An 18,680-nucleotide genomic window follows, 5' to 3' on the forward strand; every position below is an offset into this window, starting at 1 on the left:
AAAGAAAGGTTCAGGCTTCTCGGAGCCACCTCATAATTTGGAGAATGTTGCCCGTTGGTCAGCCACTCCTGTATATTTGAGGGTTATATGTTTAACCGATTCGCCTTCGACCAGACAGACTGTACTTGGGGCTGTCTGTTATGCCGATTGCTAATAGGTGTTTACTTAGTGGTAGGTATGTGCCCCGTTATGTTGCCCATCATAATTCTCACTGACAAGTTCAAAGTCAGACTGTCTACAGCTTGTAAGATTTACCCATCGCCTTTACGAAGGAAAGATAGCGTAGCCATGATCGTATTTGGCTGAGGGCTAATGGCATTGCACAAGCTATCCAAGTCCCGCCTTGCCAGTCCATCCACTGCATCGATACCTAATGAACCACCGTGGCCCATGATGCATAAAAAATGTCCGAGCGGCATTGTATATATTTTAACTTATATAGATAACATTAAAACATTCATTCAAATTAAGTAAGATATGTAATGAAGTAGTGTTCAAAACCTATTGTATACGCTCATTAAAAGTTCGGTCGCGAACACGAGGCAAGAACATTTTGTTTTAACAATTGAATTGTAATTATTCAGCTAAATTATTAATAACGTCAAGTTATTTACGCAATATTGTTAATATATCGGGGCACTTAGCTGAAATACGACACTCCAACATTCAGGGTCCATTCCATATATGGCAGAAGGCCCTTTTGCAGCACAAAGATACAATCAATATCTGCAGCACTACCCCACAAGGCCCTATAAGAATATGCCGTGAAAATAATTAAGCTGTGCAGTTTCCATGCATGTTAACAGCATATGCTGCAGAACAAATGTCTGTCCGACAACTTGCCTATTAAAAGGGTGTTGAATGCAGATGACCAGCTATGATGTTAGCTCCAGGATGTACTGTATGTACATCCAGTACTAGAAATCAAATTATCAATATGTACTACCAATATGGCAATAAAACACTGAATTTGATAATATAAAACCTTTATTAATTTATTACTCCTACCTTTTAATCCTTAGCTTAAATGATTCTACATGGTGTTGGGCAATCTTATAAGCTATTGTTCCTTCTCTCAACAAATTACAAGTTAATGCTCTATGATACGACTTTAATAGAGATTCATCTAATTCTTCTGGATAGAGATAATCATTTATTCCATAACAAAGTTGATTTTCGGGACAGTCTAATGCTCTTAAGCACCCAGCATATTCAGACCACATTAATTTTCTCCATTTAATATTATGTTTTTGTGCTACTGGCACCAATACACATGCAGCAAATGTGTCATCTCCATAGCTAACAGACTGGAACTGTTCTAGAATTTGTGTGTAAAAATCTTGGAAATTATGCAGACCAACAAGCTCTTTATCAAAATCAAACTTTGAACCCATTTTAAACAATATTTGAACACATTTTTCTAAAAGCATTTTGATTTTCTTGTTCAAAAATAATGAATTATCACATAAAAATACACACAGTATTCTACAAAATCTATCAGTAACATCAATGTCTTTCAGTAAATCTGGAAAGCATAGCTCATTGAATAAAATCCATTCGAGGCTACTTTTTATTATAATTTCTCGCTCTCCTGCAATCTGAAGATGTATCTTATTAGCATGATCTCCAACAACTTTAGGTGCGACATTTTCTTGACTTTTACTGTACAATGATAATATTGGCAGATATATCCAATCCCGGGGAAGAATTGGCTCCTGCCATTTATGTAAAATGATAATCGACCCAGTGTCTACAAATTTGAGGCTCACACTTCTATAACAAGCTTTAATATCTTCTATATTATTTAGGGCAACAGAAAACCCATCTGCTTCTGATAATGACACTAGATTAAACAGTCTCTGGGCTGTAAACCAAGTTTTGTTAAATATTATAGAGTCAAAAAGAAATTCCAATTCCATTTGCTTATCTATTCTTAAGATATAACATAGTTTACTTGCAACAGCATATAATAAATCTTTTAAGGTTTCTGGTATGTCCAGTGATGAAGATAGCTTGATTATATTAAATATCATATCTGTTTCCATTCTAGTGAACCAGTTATTCATTAAATATGGTGAAGTGTTGGATATTCTTTGCATATAAGGCAGAGTTTGTTCCAAGTAAAACATAGCCAAATTCTTGTTGTCTATCACATTCAGTAATTGGAATAAAGAATCCAAAAATGGTATTGGTGATCCAGGATTTAGAATGGGTAGAACTCTTTCTTTTAGACTACTACAAGACCCCAATGTTACTAAATTTTTTATATTGTGTATATCTTTGTCTTCAATTCCAGATAAGAGATTAGAATTAGAAGTCAAACTTTGCATGATGATTCTAATACCAGCAGATTTGCCTAAATTAAGTAAAGATTCCTGTAATTCTTTGATAAATAGTTTATCTGTAGTAATAATGGTTTCAAAACAATTAAATAATGAGGAAACCAGGCGCAAATGTCCACATGTAAAAGCATCTAGTTGAGCAGTTTGTGTGAACCATTTGTGCATGCCTTCTGTTAATAATGGGTATAATTGTTGCTTGTAATAGTCTAGATTATTCAAACCACTAAGAAGAAAATTGTTCACGAATTGCAATAAAACAGCAGCATGGGTTGCTGATAGTATTGATGAGTTGATAAATATACTAGTTCCTTGCACATGTTTATACAGTGCCATCACAATAATTGGGCAAATAGACATAGCTTCCTCCATGCCAAGTTGGAACTTCATAATGTTTGTAAATATAGAATATGCTTCTATCTGTAATCTCAGCCCATATGTGCCATCTACTTCAGAACATAAATATGTTGATAGAGGCTTCAAAATATTGTATTTTTCCACTAAAGTCTGACTAAGATCTCTAGATTGCAGTGATAATATTCTTATTAGTTTAAGTGCACTCAATACTGGTTTACCATTATACACAATACCATGCTCAAAGCAAAAGTTGATGCCAGTATTTGGCACAAAATAGACTAGAATTGCATTCATAAGATGCTCTGTACCAATAATTTCTTTTGCTGTTTCCAGAGAATTTCTCACTAAACGAATTAATATTTGCAATGAATATTGCACACAGTTAAATGATGGCTTCACATGATTCAATATATAGTAGATCCTTTGTAATATTGATGTCCTTAAAGTAGCTGCCACAATGTCTATTTCAGCCAAATGAAAATCTTTTATTTCAGACTCTTTGTATTCTGTTTCCGCTATTTCTGATTTGTCATTTTCTAAACATGGCTGATATGCAGCATCCCTGAAACCTATCAAAGCATCGAGACTGGCCTCATCTAATCTATTGTACAGCAAATTTCTCATCCCTTTTAGGGCAGGCTCCAATATAATGAGTTTATTTTCATCCATAGCAATTCTGATTAAAAAGAATATTTTACTGAGTGGAATTTCAATGATTTCTTTGTAAATTCCTGCATTCTCATACTCTAAGATACCAGCTATAGCATTTAATGACATCACCCTTTGTTGAATAATGGTTGATCTTGAGAGTTCAAAAAGTTCATTTAAAGTATATCCTGGTCTATGTGGTTCTTCACCATGATGGAAAAGTGTTTTAGTTTTCTCAGTATACTCAATTGAGTATGGTAATAAATATCCTTGAAAATTAAACCTAGCTTCATAGGGTTCATCTGGCTTTATTCCATGTTCCTGCAAACCCTGCATCCAGTCTAGTTTATCCCTTTCTAACTTGTCAAAATTTAACCATTTGTTTATGTGAGGGTGGGAAAGAACATCATTATCCCATAGTATATCATCAGCCAAACTCTCCTCAGTAATGTCCATTGAATTTTCCTTTTCATCAGAATTTATTGGGGTTCTAATAATTTCCTCTTTACCCTTAGACATTGCAGATCGTTTGGATTTTATAAATTCTATCAATTTAGGATCCAAGCTATTTAGTAATTTATGCTGTTCATTTAAAATATCTTTCTCTGACATTTTACTTAGAATATCAATGTTGTCTTTGTGGATAGCATTTGCATCATCAGTACTTACAATATAACTTTGGTTAGGAAGGTTATTATGTAAATTTGTTGAATCCATCTCATTTCCTGGTGGTTCATCAACATTCATTTTTTCTTGAGTTATTGAGGTACTAGCATTTCTTTTTACAGAGAAATCTTTTTGATTGGTAACAACTGGAAATCCTTGAGAAGGCATCTGTTTGAAATCCAGTTCAACTTGAATATCAGAAGTTTTTTCGACTATGTCTCCTAAAACTGAAGGAATTATTTTCGGGAAGTAAATATTATCATCCATTGATTCAGGTATTTTCTTAGTGTTGCTTTCATCTATATTTTTTTCAAGGATGTCACCAACAATGGAAATGTTTTCGTCAAATTTCACACGCTTGTGTAAATTATTCGAAAGACCCTTAGTTTGTGCATATTTTGATGGTTTACGGTCTGTCGATGTACCGGGGCTACATCGCTTAGTAGTTTGATGCTCGGCTTTCCGTAGGTTTATAACCTGTGCCGCTGGTTGAAGGTTTTGATTTTTTCCCTTTTCAAGCAAATATTCTTCTTGCATTCGAAGTATCTCAAACTCGTCGTCACCGGGTTTAGGACGTCTTAGCATTTTTATGACTTTTTCAACTATACAAAATAAGAAACGCTGATAATTTCACTTCTTGATAAATGTAATGTATTTTTATTTAGTTTAATATAGCCAATTTGTATAAAGATCAACAATCACAACAGTTCTAACATTACCTACTAGTTATAATATCAAAAAATTATTTCAAGAAACTTTAAAATTATACTATTATTCTTTGAATTAAATTATTGTAGCTTTTTCTGTTTTCAATTTTCAGTAAAAGTAAACAAAGAGGATGTCAAATGTCAATACTATGTCAATGTAAATAAACACTCCAATTTTTTTTTATTCGTCTCTCTGGACAGACTGTAGCGGCCCGGGGCCTTCCTGCCTAGTACCTTGTCTTTATAAATTGTTCTGCAGAAAATCGACTTCGGAAAATTGTAGTTATAAATATAAAATAATATAAAACGTATAAGTATCTGGATCTCGAAACCTCAAGCGATTGCCAATTCCAGGGCAAAGCCATATTGGCTTCGAAGAATCTGGGCGTCATAAATAGAGCACGGCAATACTTCACGCCGGCCCACATTCTAGCGCTCTAGAAAGTGCATGTCCAGCCACAAATGGAGTATTGCTGTCATCTCGGGTCTGGTGCACCCCACTGATAAGTTTGATCCATTTGAACGCATGCAAAGCAGAGCAGCTCGAATTGTCTGGGTCCCAGTGGTCTGTGAATGGTTGGATCACTTGGCCTTGCGTTCCAGAGCTGTATCACCTGATTCCTGCCACCGAATTCCACCTTCGCAAAACACGCCACAAGTTAGGATCTGGATGTGTGGCAGTACTCCAGAGTGCGGTTTTCAAGGAGCTTTCATCCATGTAGCTGTTTTATGAACTTCCTGGTGTGGTGTATCCAGGACGATACGACATGGGTACCTTCAAAAAAAGCGCGTACACCTTCCTTAAGGTCGAGCTACGCTCCTGTGATTCCTCTAGTGTTGCATATTCTATGAATTGTTTATATATAATATTTAATAATTAAATGGTTGAAATAATATTATGACGATTAGCGCCGCGCAGTGCAGCGATGCTCAGTGCGTCACAGCAAGCGGCGCGTCGCTTTAGTATGCATACTGTTAATTGTTAAGTTTATAGGATTTTGTCTTATAATTAAATTAATTATAAAATCGAAATAAAAATAATTTTATTATTTAAATTTAATCAATTAATAATTTGATTTATTTTGGATGCATACCCCTACAAACAAATTTATTTTGTAGCCATTGTAAAATACTCTATTGATTGAAAAGAGTGGCCGTTGTGTTTCTTGTATGTTCTTTTCAAGAGCTCTTATTTATCGCTCATCTTGTAATAAAGCTCGCACGGGAACTGGTATAGAAATGACGAGAGTTACCGCTTACTGCAGTTGTAATGAGATAGGTCCCGTTAAGCGACGCGCAGCGCAGCACCGCTGTAATGCGTTCCGGTATTAGAATGTAATCCGTAGACCTCGTTAAAGTGAAAGTGTTCTATGCCGTAGACGTCCGTCACGAACAACGCGCGGAGGTCAACTAAATTGAAGCGGAGCGATTTGAGCTCGCAGACCTCATACAACAAACATTAAAATAAGAAAACTTATATCATTTGTCCAAATCAAAAAGGCCAAAGGACGAATATAATGATAACTATGATCAACAGCTACGAGTAATAAAAGTCATTGGCTGAATGCGCATACTGTGCAGTGCCAAAGAAAAAAAAATGCATTTGACAATTACATGAATGTTTATGCTGCGAAAAAAAAAAGCGCGGGATCTCTTGGTTGCATAAGGCGGTCTTTTTAACTATAACATTAAATATTTCTATTATGTTGTATATAATCCTCATATTATTGAAAAGTATATAAGTATTTGTAATGTTTATCATTTAATTTGTTTAGTATAAGTAATAGTCTATATATTTAGTGATTTAGGTTTGTAATAAGAGATGTCGAAAAGGCGGAAAAAAACCAAGCCGGAACGAGATAAAGGTGAGTCTATTTTAGATTCCACCTCTGAAAGTAGCGAATAGTCAGATTCGCGTACAGTTTTGGAAGACCACGAGGACTTTTATTTGCCATATAGGGTGGCCGACTATTGTCGCCGATATCCGGAAGACGCAGGTGCCGGTCATGAATTTATAGTCTTCATAGAGAGTGTCACTGAACAGCCACTTGGTAGTCGTGACATGCTAACTCTTAGTAGCTACTTATCGCGCTTCATTAAAGGCATTAAATATCTTAAGAAACTCAACAAATATAAGATAGGAGTAGTGTTTAAACGACCCAATTTGGCTAATACATTCCTAGACAACACGACATTTTTAAGGGAACAAAATATTAAGGCGTCCATCCCAGCTGGTGCCACTGAATTGTCTGGAGTGATTTCCTCCGTACCCATTGATATGTCCAACAAAAAAAATTTCAAATCTTTGTCAAGTACAAAAAAAAATATTTCTGTTCGGCGTATAATGAAAAAAAACAAATCCGATAGTGGTTTTATATTACAACCTACACAGGCAGTCATTATTACTTTTGCGTCATCTACTTCACTCCCAGATTACGTTCACTTAAAGACGTGGCGTCTACCAGTGCGACCTTATGTGCCGCCAGTTAAGCAGTGTTTCCGATGCCTTAGGTTTGACCACTTGGCTAAATTCTGTAAGAATGCTCAGCGTTGCTCAATCTGTACTGAAAATCATTCATATAAAGAATGTACTATACCTATTGACAAAGCAGTATGTGTGCACTGTAAAGGTAACCATCTTGCAGTATCAGGTCAATGCCCTATAAAACAAAAAAGATATTGGATAGTAAAAATAAAAGTAAAACACCATTATCAGATTTATTTAAACATCCAACAAACTTTCCATCACTCAATAAGACAGAGAACACACAAAACATAATTAATTTAATTTTATCCAATCCAGCAGCAATGAACCTAATCACAGAATCAATAATCAAAGTCATTACACTAGATAAAACACAGAATCAAAGCATTAGCTCACACGCAATTAGTTCAGCTATTAAAGATACCATACAAATTAAAAATAAAACATCACATTCAACTGTCACAAACTTAACATAGTACAGTGGAATGCTCAAAGTCTGTTGAGTAACAGACTTGAGCTTCAAAACCTACTTTATGAGCAGGACATACACATAGCACTTATATCAGAAACTTGGCTTAAACCAAATATACAGTTTTCTATCAGAGGTTATATAATACTAAGAAATTATTGTGGTAATGATCACAATGGTGTAGCAATTTAGAAATTACATTTATTTTCAAAAGTTGGAAACATTTTCTGATAACTCCTTGCAAAATGTAGCAATCAAAATTAAATACAAACAAAAAGACATCTCAATTGTTAGCTTTTATAGTCCTGGCAACAGTGTACCTAACTTTGACAAATCTAAATTTAATAGACTGTTGCATAGTATTCCAAAACCACTAATAATTGCTGGTGATTTTAATGCTCACCATACCATTTGGGGTTGTAATAGAACCAATTCTAGAGGTAGAGACATCATGGATGTAATGGACGATAATGACTTAATGCTCTTAAATAATGATCAACCAATTACAGTGGGTACTAATTCTTGGAGACCGAATGGACTAGATCTAACAATAGTATCATCTTCATTATTCCTGTGCTGTGAATGCCAAGTTCATCAGGACTCTTTGGGCAGGTATCACTTGCCTACAATCACAAAATTTTCCATGATAGTGTCGGAAACTGAATCTTCTTCAATTCCATCCAACATTCCTCCACACAGTAATCTGAAAATAGTAAATTCGGACCAATATGAGAACTTAGTAAATGACTTGTTAAAACAATTTGATATAAATAATTATAATCTACAGAAGTCTTACAATAACTTCTGTTCCATAATTCTTAGAGCGGTAGAAAATTCAGTACCTAAAATCAACTATCACTGTAACAATATTACTAATCTACCTAAAAGAAAGCGACAACTTCCTTGGTGGAATGGGCAATGTACTAAAGTGGTAGAAGATTGCAAACAGGCTTATCTGTTATTCAAATCAAATTGCAATATCCAAAACTACATTCATTTTAAGCAAGCTCAAGCAAAGAAAAAATGTATATTAAGACTTGAACGTCGTAAATCCTGGACAGATTTTTGCTCCACCATAAATAGGTTAACACCAATGAAACAGATTTAGACAAAAATGAGGAAATTTAAGAACTTATATTCTAATAATAATTGTTTCTCTAGCAATAATTGGATATCCAACTTTTTACACAAATATACTCCAGATACAGTACCAAATTTGACAATTATTCATAATAATCATCCTTTAAATAGCACCAACTCATTTATGATTGCCCCTTTTACTATTGAAGAATTAAAAGCTGGTCTATCATCAAGAAAGGACTCTGCATGCGGTTTGGATTGGCTCTCCTATAAAATGTTTAATCTCCTAAACTCTTCTAACTTAAATAAGTTTCTAAAAATATTAAATCTCCTATGGAAGAACTCCACTATTCCAGAAGAATGGAATAGTGGACAGGACTATATTAACCAAACTGACAATAATTCCTACTATCAAGTAGAAGGCATCTCTGATTTGTTACATTTTTCTTGTGATCTTAATCTATTTTCTAGTATTCTTTGGCCATGTTATTTAAATTCTTATAATTCAAAATATTGTCACAGGAGTGGGTCAGGGATTGGAAATAATACTCCGCTTATAGGAACGAGTCTTTATTTGCGTTCACTTTTTCTGAACTTGCACTTCGCCGGTCTGCCGCTGTTCCTCTTGTGGGCGGCGGTACCTTCAACGCGTCACACCGCACCGAACACTAAGTCTCTTCTATCTTCTTCCTCTTGGAACACTTCCACTTTTCACTACTTCTTCTTCTTCTTCTTCTTTACACTTTCGAGTCAGAACTAGAACTGCCGTAGGCCACGCTAAGTACGGCTTATATACCCCCGGATCCGTTCTATTTTCAAAATGATTCTCCCATTCCATCTTTAAATTTAAATTGTACTAGAAAATTCTTTTAACTATTTTTATCCTGCTTACACATTTTCTGTTCGATTTGATCCTGAACTGACTAGAAATTTCCTTTAACTTCACAAAACCCAAAAAAATCCATACACTGGTAGGTGTATCGAACCCGGGTCTACAGCGTCTAGAGTAAACACTTTTCCGCTGAGCTACGAGTAATGCTGACGGAGCTGTTGAAATTAACAATGTCTTGAAGTTTGACAACTCTGGTCATATACTTCGAAGGGTTGCTACGCAACAATATACACCTATTAAAATAATTATTAATGAATCATTAAAATATAAGGAAGATGTATATAGTATGCTGTCAGAGTGGCAAAATTATAACCAACTTTATACTGATGGATCTAAAAGTAATACTGCTGTCTCTATGGCAGTTTATGACATACAACTGCGGAGTGGGTTTGGTCATAGGTTAAATACCTTGGCTAGTATATACACAGCAGAATGTGCTGCCATATATGCTGCTCTAGAATATATTGGAGAACAGTCATATACGAGGGGAGGCTGATAAGTAATCTACCTAACTATGAAAGAAAAGACTTTGATGGCTAGTTTTTTTTTTATTTTTCTATATAGTCTCCTGCAAGTGAAATACACTTATGACATTTGCAAATAAGTGACATCATGCCGTTATAATACTAATTTTTATTTTGCTCGTCAAAATGGTCAGTCACAGCCTCCTTCATTTCTTCGTCCGTCGAAAATCTGTGACCCCTCAATTTTTTCTTTAAATCTTTGAATAAGAAATAGTCACAGGGAGCCAGATCTGGACTATAAGGTGGATGGTTAATTTCTGTGAAGCCCTTTTTGCTCAGGGCTGACCTCGCCGTTTTAAGGCTGTGTGTACAGGAGCATTGTCTTGTAAAATCAGAACACCTTTGCTGAGTTTGCCTCTCCGCTTTTCTTTGATTTGTTCACGAAGCTGGTCAAGCAAGTTTGCATAATATTCAGCATTCATTGTTGTATTTTTAGGCAAATAATCTATCATCAAAATCCCTCGACATCCCAAAATACGGTGGCCATTAGTTTTCCAGCCGACGGCCGAACCTTGAACTTCCTTGGCGGCTTTTCTCCTTTAAATTTCCATTGCATTGACTCTTGTTTGCTTTCCGGATCCCACTGGCGAATCCAAGTTTCATCACAGGTCACAATTCGAGAGATAGTCTCTTCTTCTTTACCTTTGACCAGGTCTAGAAATGCCTGACAACATTCTACTCGCCTTTGTTTGTCAAAGGGGGTCAACATTCTAGGGATTCAACGCGCGCTCACCTTGGACATGCCCAAATGTTCGTGAATAATTTCATGAACTCGTTCCTTGCTAATGCCCACATCTCTGGCTATCTCCCACTGCTTGATTCGCCGATCTGCAAGAATCAGGTTCTTCACCTTTTCAACATTATCTGCGGTAACAGCAGAAATTGGCCTTCCACTACGTGGGTCGTCTTCCAGGCTCTCACGGCCATGTTTAAATTGCTTCGACCAAAACTTTATGACGAATTCAGAAGGACTTGAATCACCAAACACCTTTAACATGCGCTCTCTGATCTGCGTAGGCGTATTTCCTTCTTTACTTAGGAATTTAATCACTGCTCGATGCTCAAATTTCATCATTTTACAATTTTCTTTCGACATGGTGAAATCAAAGCCGCGCCAAAAAAACAAAAGCAAGCGAAAAAAAATAAGCGTCATAATTTTGAAAAAGGAATAAATATAGAATATGATTTTGCAGTGGCCAGTTCGATTTTCAAAACTTTCTTTAACAAAGTAGATTTTATATCAACCACCTCTCGTAATAATTGGATTGTTATAACGGATAGCATGAGTGTTTTAAAAGCTTTACAATATCCTAAATGTAATGTTACAACTAATTTCATCATTTACAATATTAGAGACAAATATCAATGCTTATCCCTAACAAAAGATATTGTTTTATTCTGGACTCCTTCACACATAGGCGTGGAAGGAAATGAACAAGCTGATTATCTTGCTAAATCTATTGTGAATAGTAATTAGATACATACTGCTTTGAACATTCCCATACCACATACAGATGCACTGTCTCATTTTAAAGGTACATTCTTGCAAGACTTTCAGAATTATTGGCAACAAGTTGTTCAAACAAAGGGCAAATTAGCTTTAGCTTAGCTGGTTAGCCGACATTTAAAACGAAATCTCTCCTCCCTGGTTTGTTAAAAAGAAAAAATACTTACACAGAAAATTTTACACCACAATTTGTCGGTTACGTCTGGGACATTCTCGTAGCGGTGCTCATTTATTTAGGATCGGTGTTTTAGATTCTCCAACTTCTCAATTCTGTAATTTATCCATCCAAACTCTTGATCACATTTTCTTTGACTGTCCCCAATATAATCTTCAAAGATTTACATTGATAGACTGCCTCTTGGATATTTATAAGAATGCTGAAAACATTCCGCCAGTGTTGCCAACCCGAATTTTAGAAAATTAGTAGATTATGTGCCAAATGTTGGTAGAAGTTGGTAGAATGTAAAATGCAAAATTGGTAGATCTACCACCTCAATTTAAAAAAAAAAATAAGATTAAAAATGCATGAACTGTTCTTAAAATGTTTATTTTTGAAAATTATACATATTTTTATTGAAAAATTGTAAGTGTTCTGTGATAGGCTGCCCGTTGTTTGCTATAAATCTTTTAGTACGCAACAATCCCTCTAGAGTCTCCGTGCAAATTCTATTTCTCTGGAAGGTTTTCATATTATTAATTGCAGAAAACAATCTCTCAATGTTGGCGCTACTATGTGGAAGTGCGAGTAATTTTCTCACGAATTCGCATAGCAGGAGAAACATTGGAGACTGGTCTCCTTTTTTAATGGATGAAACATGCTTCCAGAATTCTTCAGGTGTAGGATCCACATTTTTTTCTGTGAAATGAAATGTCATGTTTCTTAATAATCTCACAAAAAGTAAAGATTCACCATTGATTCCGCAACTAACCAACCGGGAATGAGCCACAGATGACAGAACAGTATAATAATGGCTATGACTTATGAGCGCGAAATAGCGCGAACGGCGAACTGTTGCTGATGTTTTTTTTTGTGGTTTATGGCCTGGACTCTATGTATGCTTGACGCATCGTCGCATGGCTCACGCAGCACATCGAATCGTCACTTGTCGATATAAAAATAATTTAAAGTGGTGATATGGTCAAACTAATTACAAAATAGGTAGTTTTTAGGTCTAGGGTGGTAGATAGGTAGACTGAGGTGAAAATGGGTAGATCTACCAAAAAGTTGGTAGATATGACATCACTGCATCCCGCGCTCACTTCAGCAGTTATTGAAAACTTATGACTGCTTCGTGCCGCTTTACAAATTTATCGTTTCAACGGTAGGCGAAATTTGAAAATACGGCTTGGCTTTTGACACAATCCCTTACACAGACTTAAAACATATTCGTCCATAAATTATTATTGGACTTGTGTTTATAATTTAAATTTTAATATAAAAATGTAAATAGTATATTTGTAGTTATACCTTAAATTAGTTTCATATTATCTTATAATTATTATATTCAACTAATATTCATCATTATTATTTATAATTCATGTATAATATATTTCTTATAACGTATATGAGATTTATATTTTAGTATTATGTCATAAAAGTTTATTATTAAACCCGCCCGGGGTTTAAGCTTGATCTTCATTGGAACAAGAATATTATCAATAAAAGACTTGGCTTCGGCCTTTCATGTGAACCTATATGTATATGAAGAAAATGAAACATGAAGAACACGAAATACTACTTTTATGTGAAATTGTACTATTTATGTTTGAAGATGATATAAAGACTTAGCTTGACTTTGAACAAGCTGTGTAAAGTGAAGACTGAAGAATAGAAAAATAAAAATAAGACTTGGCTGTATGGGCTTTTGACCCCTTTGCCTGTCCAGATGGACGAACAGAACCAAAAAAAAAAATGTTTATGCTGCCAATCGCCTGTTTTTCATGTCTGCATAATATTTTATAGGTTATTTTCACCTTTTAGACAAAGTTTAATAAAATATATATTAATAAGAGAAGTTAAAAGCTAATCGAAAATGCCAAAAGTAAAAAATTTAGAAAAGCTTAAGCATCCTAACAGTAGAAGAATGTTGTCACTTACTAAGAAAATGTGTAAACAAGAGAAGAAAAACAATAACAAACTTGGGACTCATATCAAGCAGAACTTAGTTGGTGAAAAAATAATGTGGTTTAAGGAAAGATTACCTGATGGCTGTATAATTTTAACTAAGGAACAGACCCTAGAGTTAATAGAAAGGTATTTAACTAGGTTTGATGAAGAATTACAGCAAATAGCTTTAAAAAATTCTATAGGCCAAAGGAAAAATCGCCAACATGCAAGTAGAGAAGACGTTATAAATATAACTAAGCAGAAGGAACGCGAAGAATTTGAAACATGTGGTTTAGAAATGCCAAATTTAATGGACCATCATGAAATGGAGGTTCTAAAGAATTGGAATGGTGAATTACGTTTTCTTCAACATTTTAAGTTAAAAAGAATATCTAAAAAGCACTTGACATGATTCAGGTTTTATTTTTTGTGGACAGAAATGTAAAATAATTATACGAATAAACCTTGTTACATAGTGATTATAGTCTATTTCATACTTTGATAACCAAAATGGAAACCCAAGAGAGCATAAATTATGAAAATTAAATACTTACTGAAATGTTTAAATAAAATATATCTATTATTACTATAATACTTTTTTTTGTTATTATAATATGATAGTCACACATAAATTCACATTTTGGAATATTTATTCATGTAATTAATGAATAAGATAAATTGTAAGATGAAATTTGATTGTAATTGTGGAGAAGTCTTAGAAGACCTAGATGGAAAGCAACCTTCACCTATTCCTTTTAGGGATATAAAGTGTTTTATATCAAATTCAATAAGTTATAAAACAGTTAGGAGCTACAATAACTAAACTTTTTTTTTTGAAAATATCAATTATTTTACTTAAATTTTTAGTTTTTTTTAAAGTAGTCTCTACTCCTGTTTTTGAAGTAAAACTTCTTTAGGCGCAACTTGATAGTTTGATATTATTCATTAAAAATAAACACTTACATCTTTTACAGGTCCATAGGATGTATGCATGTAATTTATATATTTTAGTTCAAATGTTTTTTTTTTACTTTATCTATAAAAAAAAATCTTAAATAGTTTTTTCTTGTTAAACTTTAGCTGAATAATAATTATTAAATAAACAAAAGTGTAACAATTAAAAATACACCCATAATATAAAACATTGAAACACAATGCTATTGGTTGAAGCTCAGTGTGTCGTAAAAGTCCAGATTATCATAACCAATAATATGGTTCCAAATATAGGAAATATATTGCCCAAAAATAATCTTAATTTTTTAATTCAATAAGAATGTTTTTAACAATAATTGGATATCTTTTAGGAAGTAAATAATCAAATTTAAGTATTTTTAAAAATCATGCATAATATGCATGATTTTAGGGTATTCTAAGTCATATTCTTGATTTCCTCTTATATATTGATGAAAGAGCCAATCGTCCTGGGACTCGACTCGTCGAGGAAATGACACTAAGGAATATTGAAACTCTTCTTTTTAAATTTACGGGTTGGACTTTGTAGCCCGTAGCACGAATTAGGAGGTAAAAAATATTGTAGTTGATAGAGCTTTAGTCCAAGATTATAATGATACCACTATTATTACAAGGTAATGCTCCGTTTTCAAGAAAATAACCAAAAAATGTGTGTGTACATATGTATGCACGCGAGAATTTGTACTTCTTTGGCGTAACAAAGCATAAATCATTAAAATTATTTATTATTCGTGCTATTCTACGTTTGTAGAAAGAACAATATTGTAAAAATCTTACAAAGATGGCTTTGACAATTAATTATTAAATAACGAATACGGCTGTATGAGATTTAACCCTTTGCCTGTCCTAATAATGGACGAAGAAACCAAAATAAATAACGAATGTCGCAAACATCAGAATATTTTACCCAAAGAAATGAAAATACTAACGACAAGGCAGTAAGGCCCCTGGCTATAGCCTGTTCGAAAGAACGAATTAATATAAAAAAAAAAAATCAGAATATTTTAGGAACCAACTTCACCCTGTTACTTTTGTATTACAGTGATGCGCGCGCATCTTAAAATTTCACTCTCATCATTTTTTCATAACGCGGCTAAAGAAGCATAACTTCAAGAATATTCTAAAACGGATAAGTAAATGTAGATGTAATGAGTATAAAAATACTGTAGATGAGCGCTGTCTTGGAGCCAGGAGGCTAAAAACTGTCAATTATAATGAAAAACAGTAAAATGAAACGGAATCGTAAAAATAGTCGAGGTAAGACTAGACAGTTTCATCAATTATAATATTTAAACTAAAAAGGCTAGAACCCAGAGTTGTAAAGCCAGTAAAAAAAACAATAATTATTTTTCTTAAACCTTGTTTATTCCAATTTCCTAGAATGTTTATTCTTTATTCCGTTTCTTGCGTTGTTGCGTTAATGTTCCTATGTTCTGTGTTTTATTTACGTGTTTTACCCGTTTAGATGTTGTAATTTATTTTTTCGTTATTTTATTGAAAATTGTGCATTACCTTGTAATATGATTAGTAGGACTATAATCGTGGACAAAAGCTGTATCAACTATAATTTATAAATATTGGTTAGGTTATGTTAGAACAATGAGAAGAAGTGGAAAGAAACTCATTGCTTTCAAATCAACATTTACAGCTTCCTCATTTTGGCCACACCGCATGTGGCCGGAACCGCACCTTATAAAGCACACAAATATGGGCCGGTTTGAAGTTGTGTTCCACACTACTTGAAAAATTGTTGGTAAAGACTAAAATAAATTACTGGGCAAATGAGACTTGGCAAGTTGACGAGCGCAGTTGTAGTGCCGCTCACAAATTTTGGGTATTTTAAGAATCCTGAGCGGCACTGAATTTTAATGGGCAGGGCGTATTAATTATCATCAGCTGAACGTCCTGCTCATCTCGACCCTTATTTTCATAAAAAAAATGAATTATCTACTTAGAACACCATTAAAATATGGATTACCCAATTTTTCGGGTAATGTCCCTGTTTATATTCCGGTTACACTGGATGTTACTATCGCGCGTTTGCCACTAAATAAATTAAAAAAAAAACTAGCGTTGTGGAGGTTTTGTGTTCCAAACATCTAATTTATTTGTAAGAAAAGAACAAAAAAAGTGTGATAACTACTATTCTATCTGTGAGATGTAATTCCTTGACATTTTTATGTTCCGTAGTATTGTGATTACACATTTTCACAACGCGCGACGGTATTTTTAAAATAATGCTTGTATAAGTGTAAGTGTGCTATGTATGTACACGTTATCGGCTTGTTTTGCTGCTACACTGTCATGTAAGGTGACACGGAGTCCTTATTTTTTTACTAGTCCGTGGTAGTATTTAGTCATGAAAAAAATAACTCGTATATCAAATATATAATGCCTTACCTGATGTCAGTCAAAAATATTATATCCTCCTCCTGCCCAGGCGTTTAACCGAATGCCTTGTAATTTTGCCCGGTGTCATTTATAAAAAACATTAATATTCACGTGCTTCCTGCCCAAGACAAATAAAGACTTTATTTTTCTCATATGAGCGTGTAGATTTTTTGAACAATTTTTTTCGGATACCCTTGGTCTATTCTAAATGTATTGGGGTAATTCCAAACTCTGATATATTTTGTCCCTTTGAAAGCACATTGGGCACAATTACTTAAATTACCTAAGCTGTATTTGTCCATTTTGAAAGACATATGGTACATTTAAATGAAAGGATATTTATTTGAATCAACCTTTAATCTCAAAATCAGTTTCAAAAAGCATGTAAATCAACTAATTAAAAAACTAAAAACTTAAATATAAATTTGATCTCGAAATCTCGGGCGATTTACCAAGGAACTTACTTTGACCTAATTACTAGAGACAAAGCGCAGGTCCAGCCACATTATGAGTATTGCTGTCATCTGGCACCCCCAGTATCAGCTCGAACCATTTGACCTCGTGCAACGCAGTGCAGCTCGAATTATCGGGGACCAACCATGATGATCAATCATTGTTCATATAGTACAACTTTCCAAGTTGAGATTTGTCTCTTCTTCAGGCTCGGAATCAGTAGTGTTATTATCGCTTAGCGATTCTCCCCTGCGCTCCGGAATAAACTCCGGGTCAACATCTCCTAAGAGTACTTCTATTTCAATATTCTTTAACCTCGATTCTGTAAAGAAAATATCCAACGTGATTTTTAAATGACATAAATTTTTCGGAGACTACGAAAAAACAAATACTAGCAATTTTTCAAAAATAATGCTAAAACCAAACAAGTTATAGATTTATACTTACCTTGTCTCTGGCGTGGCAACATCTTGGATGGTGGAGTTATAACTGTCAGAAAATATTTTGTCTATGCCCCAGATCACATCTTGTCACTCATTAATTGCAAAATAACCAATCATCAAACAACATTAATTTAGCTATTGAACGGCAATTTCAAATCCTGTGGATGAAAAATGATTATGTAATTTTTGCTGGACAGTGGGCATAAAATTAAACAGGAACCGTGAAGTTTAAAATGTACTTTAAAAATACCAATGGGCAGGATAAGGATATTTATAATTTATTAATACCACTTACCATTTTAAAAATTTAAACTCTTTAATTTTTTTTATTGAGAATAAGAAATTATGGGTTAGATTAGCACATGCCAATTTAATTTTGATATTAAATATTAAAGAAGTTTGTAAATGTCAGAAAATTTATAAAAACTTAAACCATTACATTTTAACAGTTTATTAACATTTTCTTTTAATATAACACTCAGTTACTTCCGTCAGAAAAATATCTGAGTTACCCTTAATCCGCGCCTGAATAAGACTTACTTTAAAATTTATTTTCATGTTGCTTTGATTGGGGAACTGAAATACCACATTCATCATAAATTTATTATTATTGAGTGTCATTTTCAATTATATAAGACAA

General features: G+C 34.0%; 2 protein-coding genes across 2 annotated transcripts; one reads left to right on the top strand and one right to left on the bottom strand.

The window, feature by feature from the left end:
• Positions 1-969: 969 nt before the first annotated feature.
• LOC126967037 (RNA polymerase II-associated protein 1) lies at positions 970-4,816 on the bottom strand. The gene has a single exon (XM_050811347.1). It carries the CDS (start codon positions 4,593-4,595, stop codon positions 1,005-1,007), a length of 3,591 nt encoding a protein of 1,196 aa, XP_050667304.1. The 5' UTR covers positions 4,596-4,816; the 3' UTR covers positions 970-1,004.
• An 8,587-nt stretch (positions 4,817-13,403) lies between these two features.
• LOC126967064 (translation machinery-associated protein 16 homolog) lies at positions 13,404-14,373 on the top strand. The gene has a single exon (XM_050811398.1). The coding sequence runs from the start codon at positions 13,708-13,710 to the stop codon at positions 14,191-14,193; it is 486 nt and encodes a 161-aa protein (XP_050667355.1). The 5' UTR covers positions 13,404-13,707; the 3' UTR covers positions 14,194-14,373.
• Positions 14,374-18,680: the final 4,307 nt, after the last annotated feature.

The sequence above is a fragment of the Leptidea sinapis genome, chromosome 12 (genome assembly GCF_905404315.1).
Source record: "Leptidea sinapis chromosome 12, ilLepSina1.1, whole genome shotgun sequence".
In the NCBI taxonomy this organism is placed as follows: domain Eukaryota; kingdom Metazoa; phylum Arthropoda; class Insecta; order Lepidoptera; family Pieridae; genus Leptidea; species Leptidea sinapis.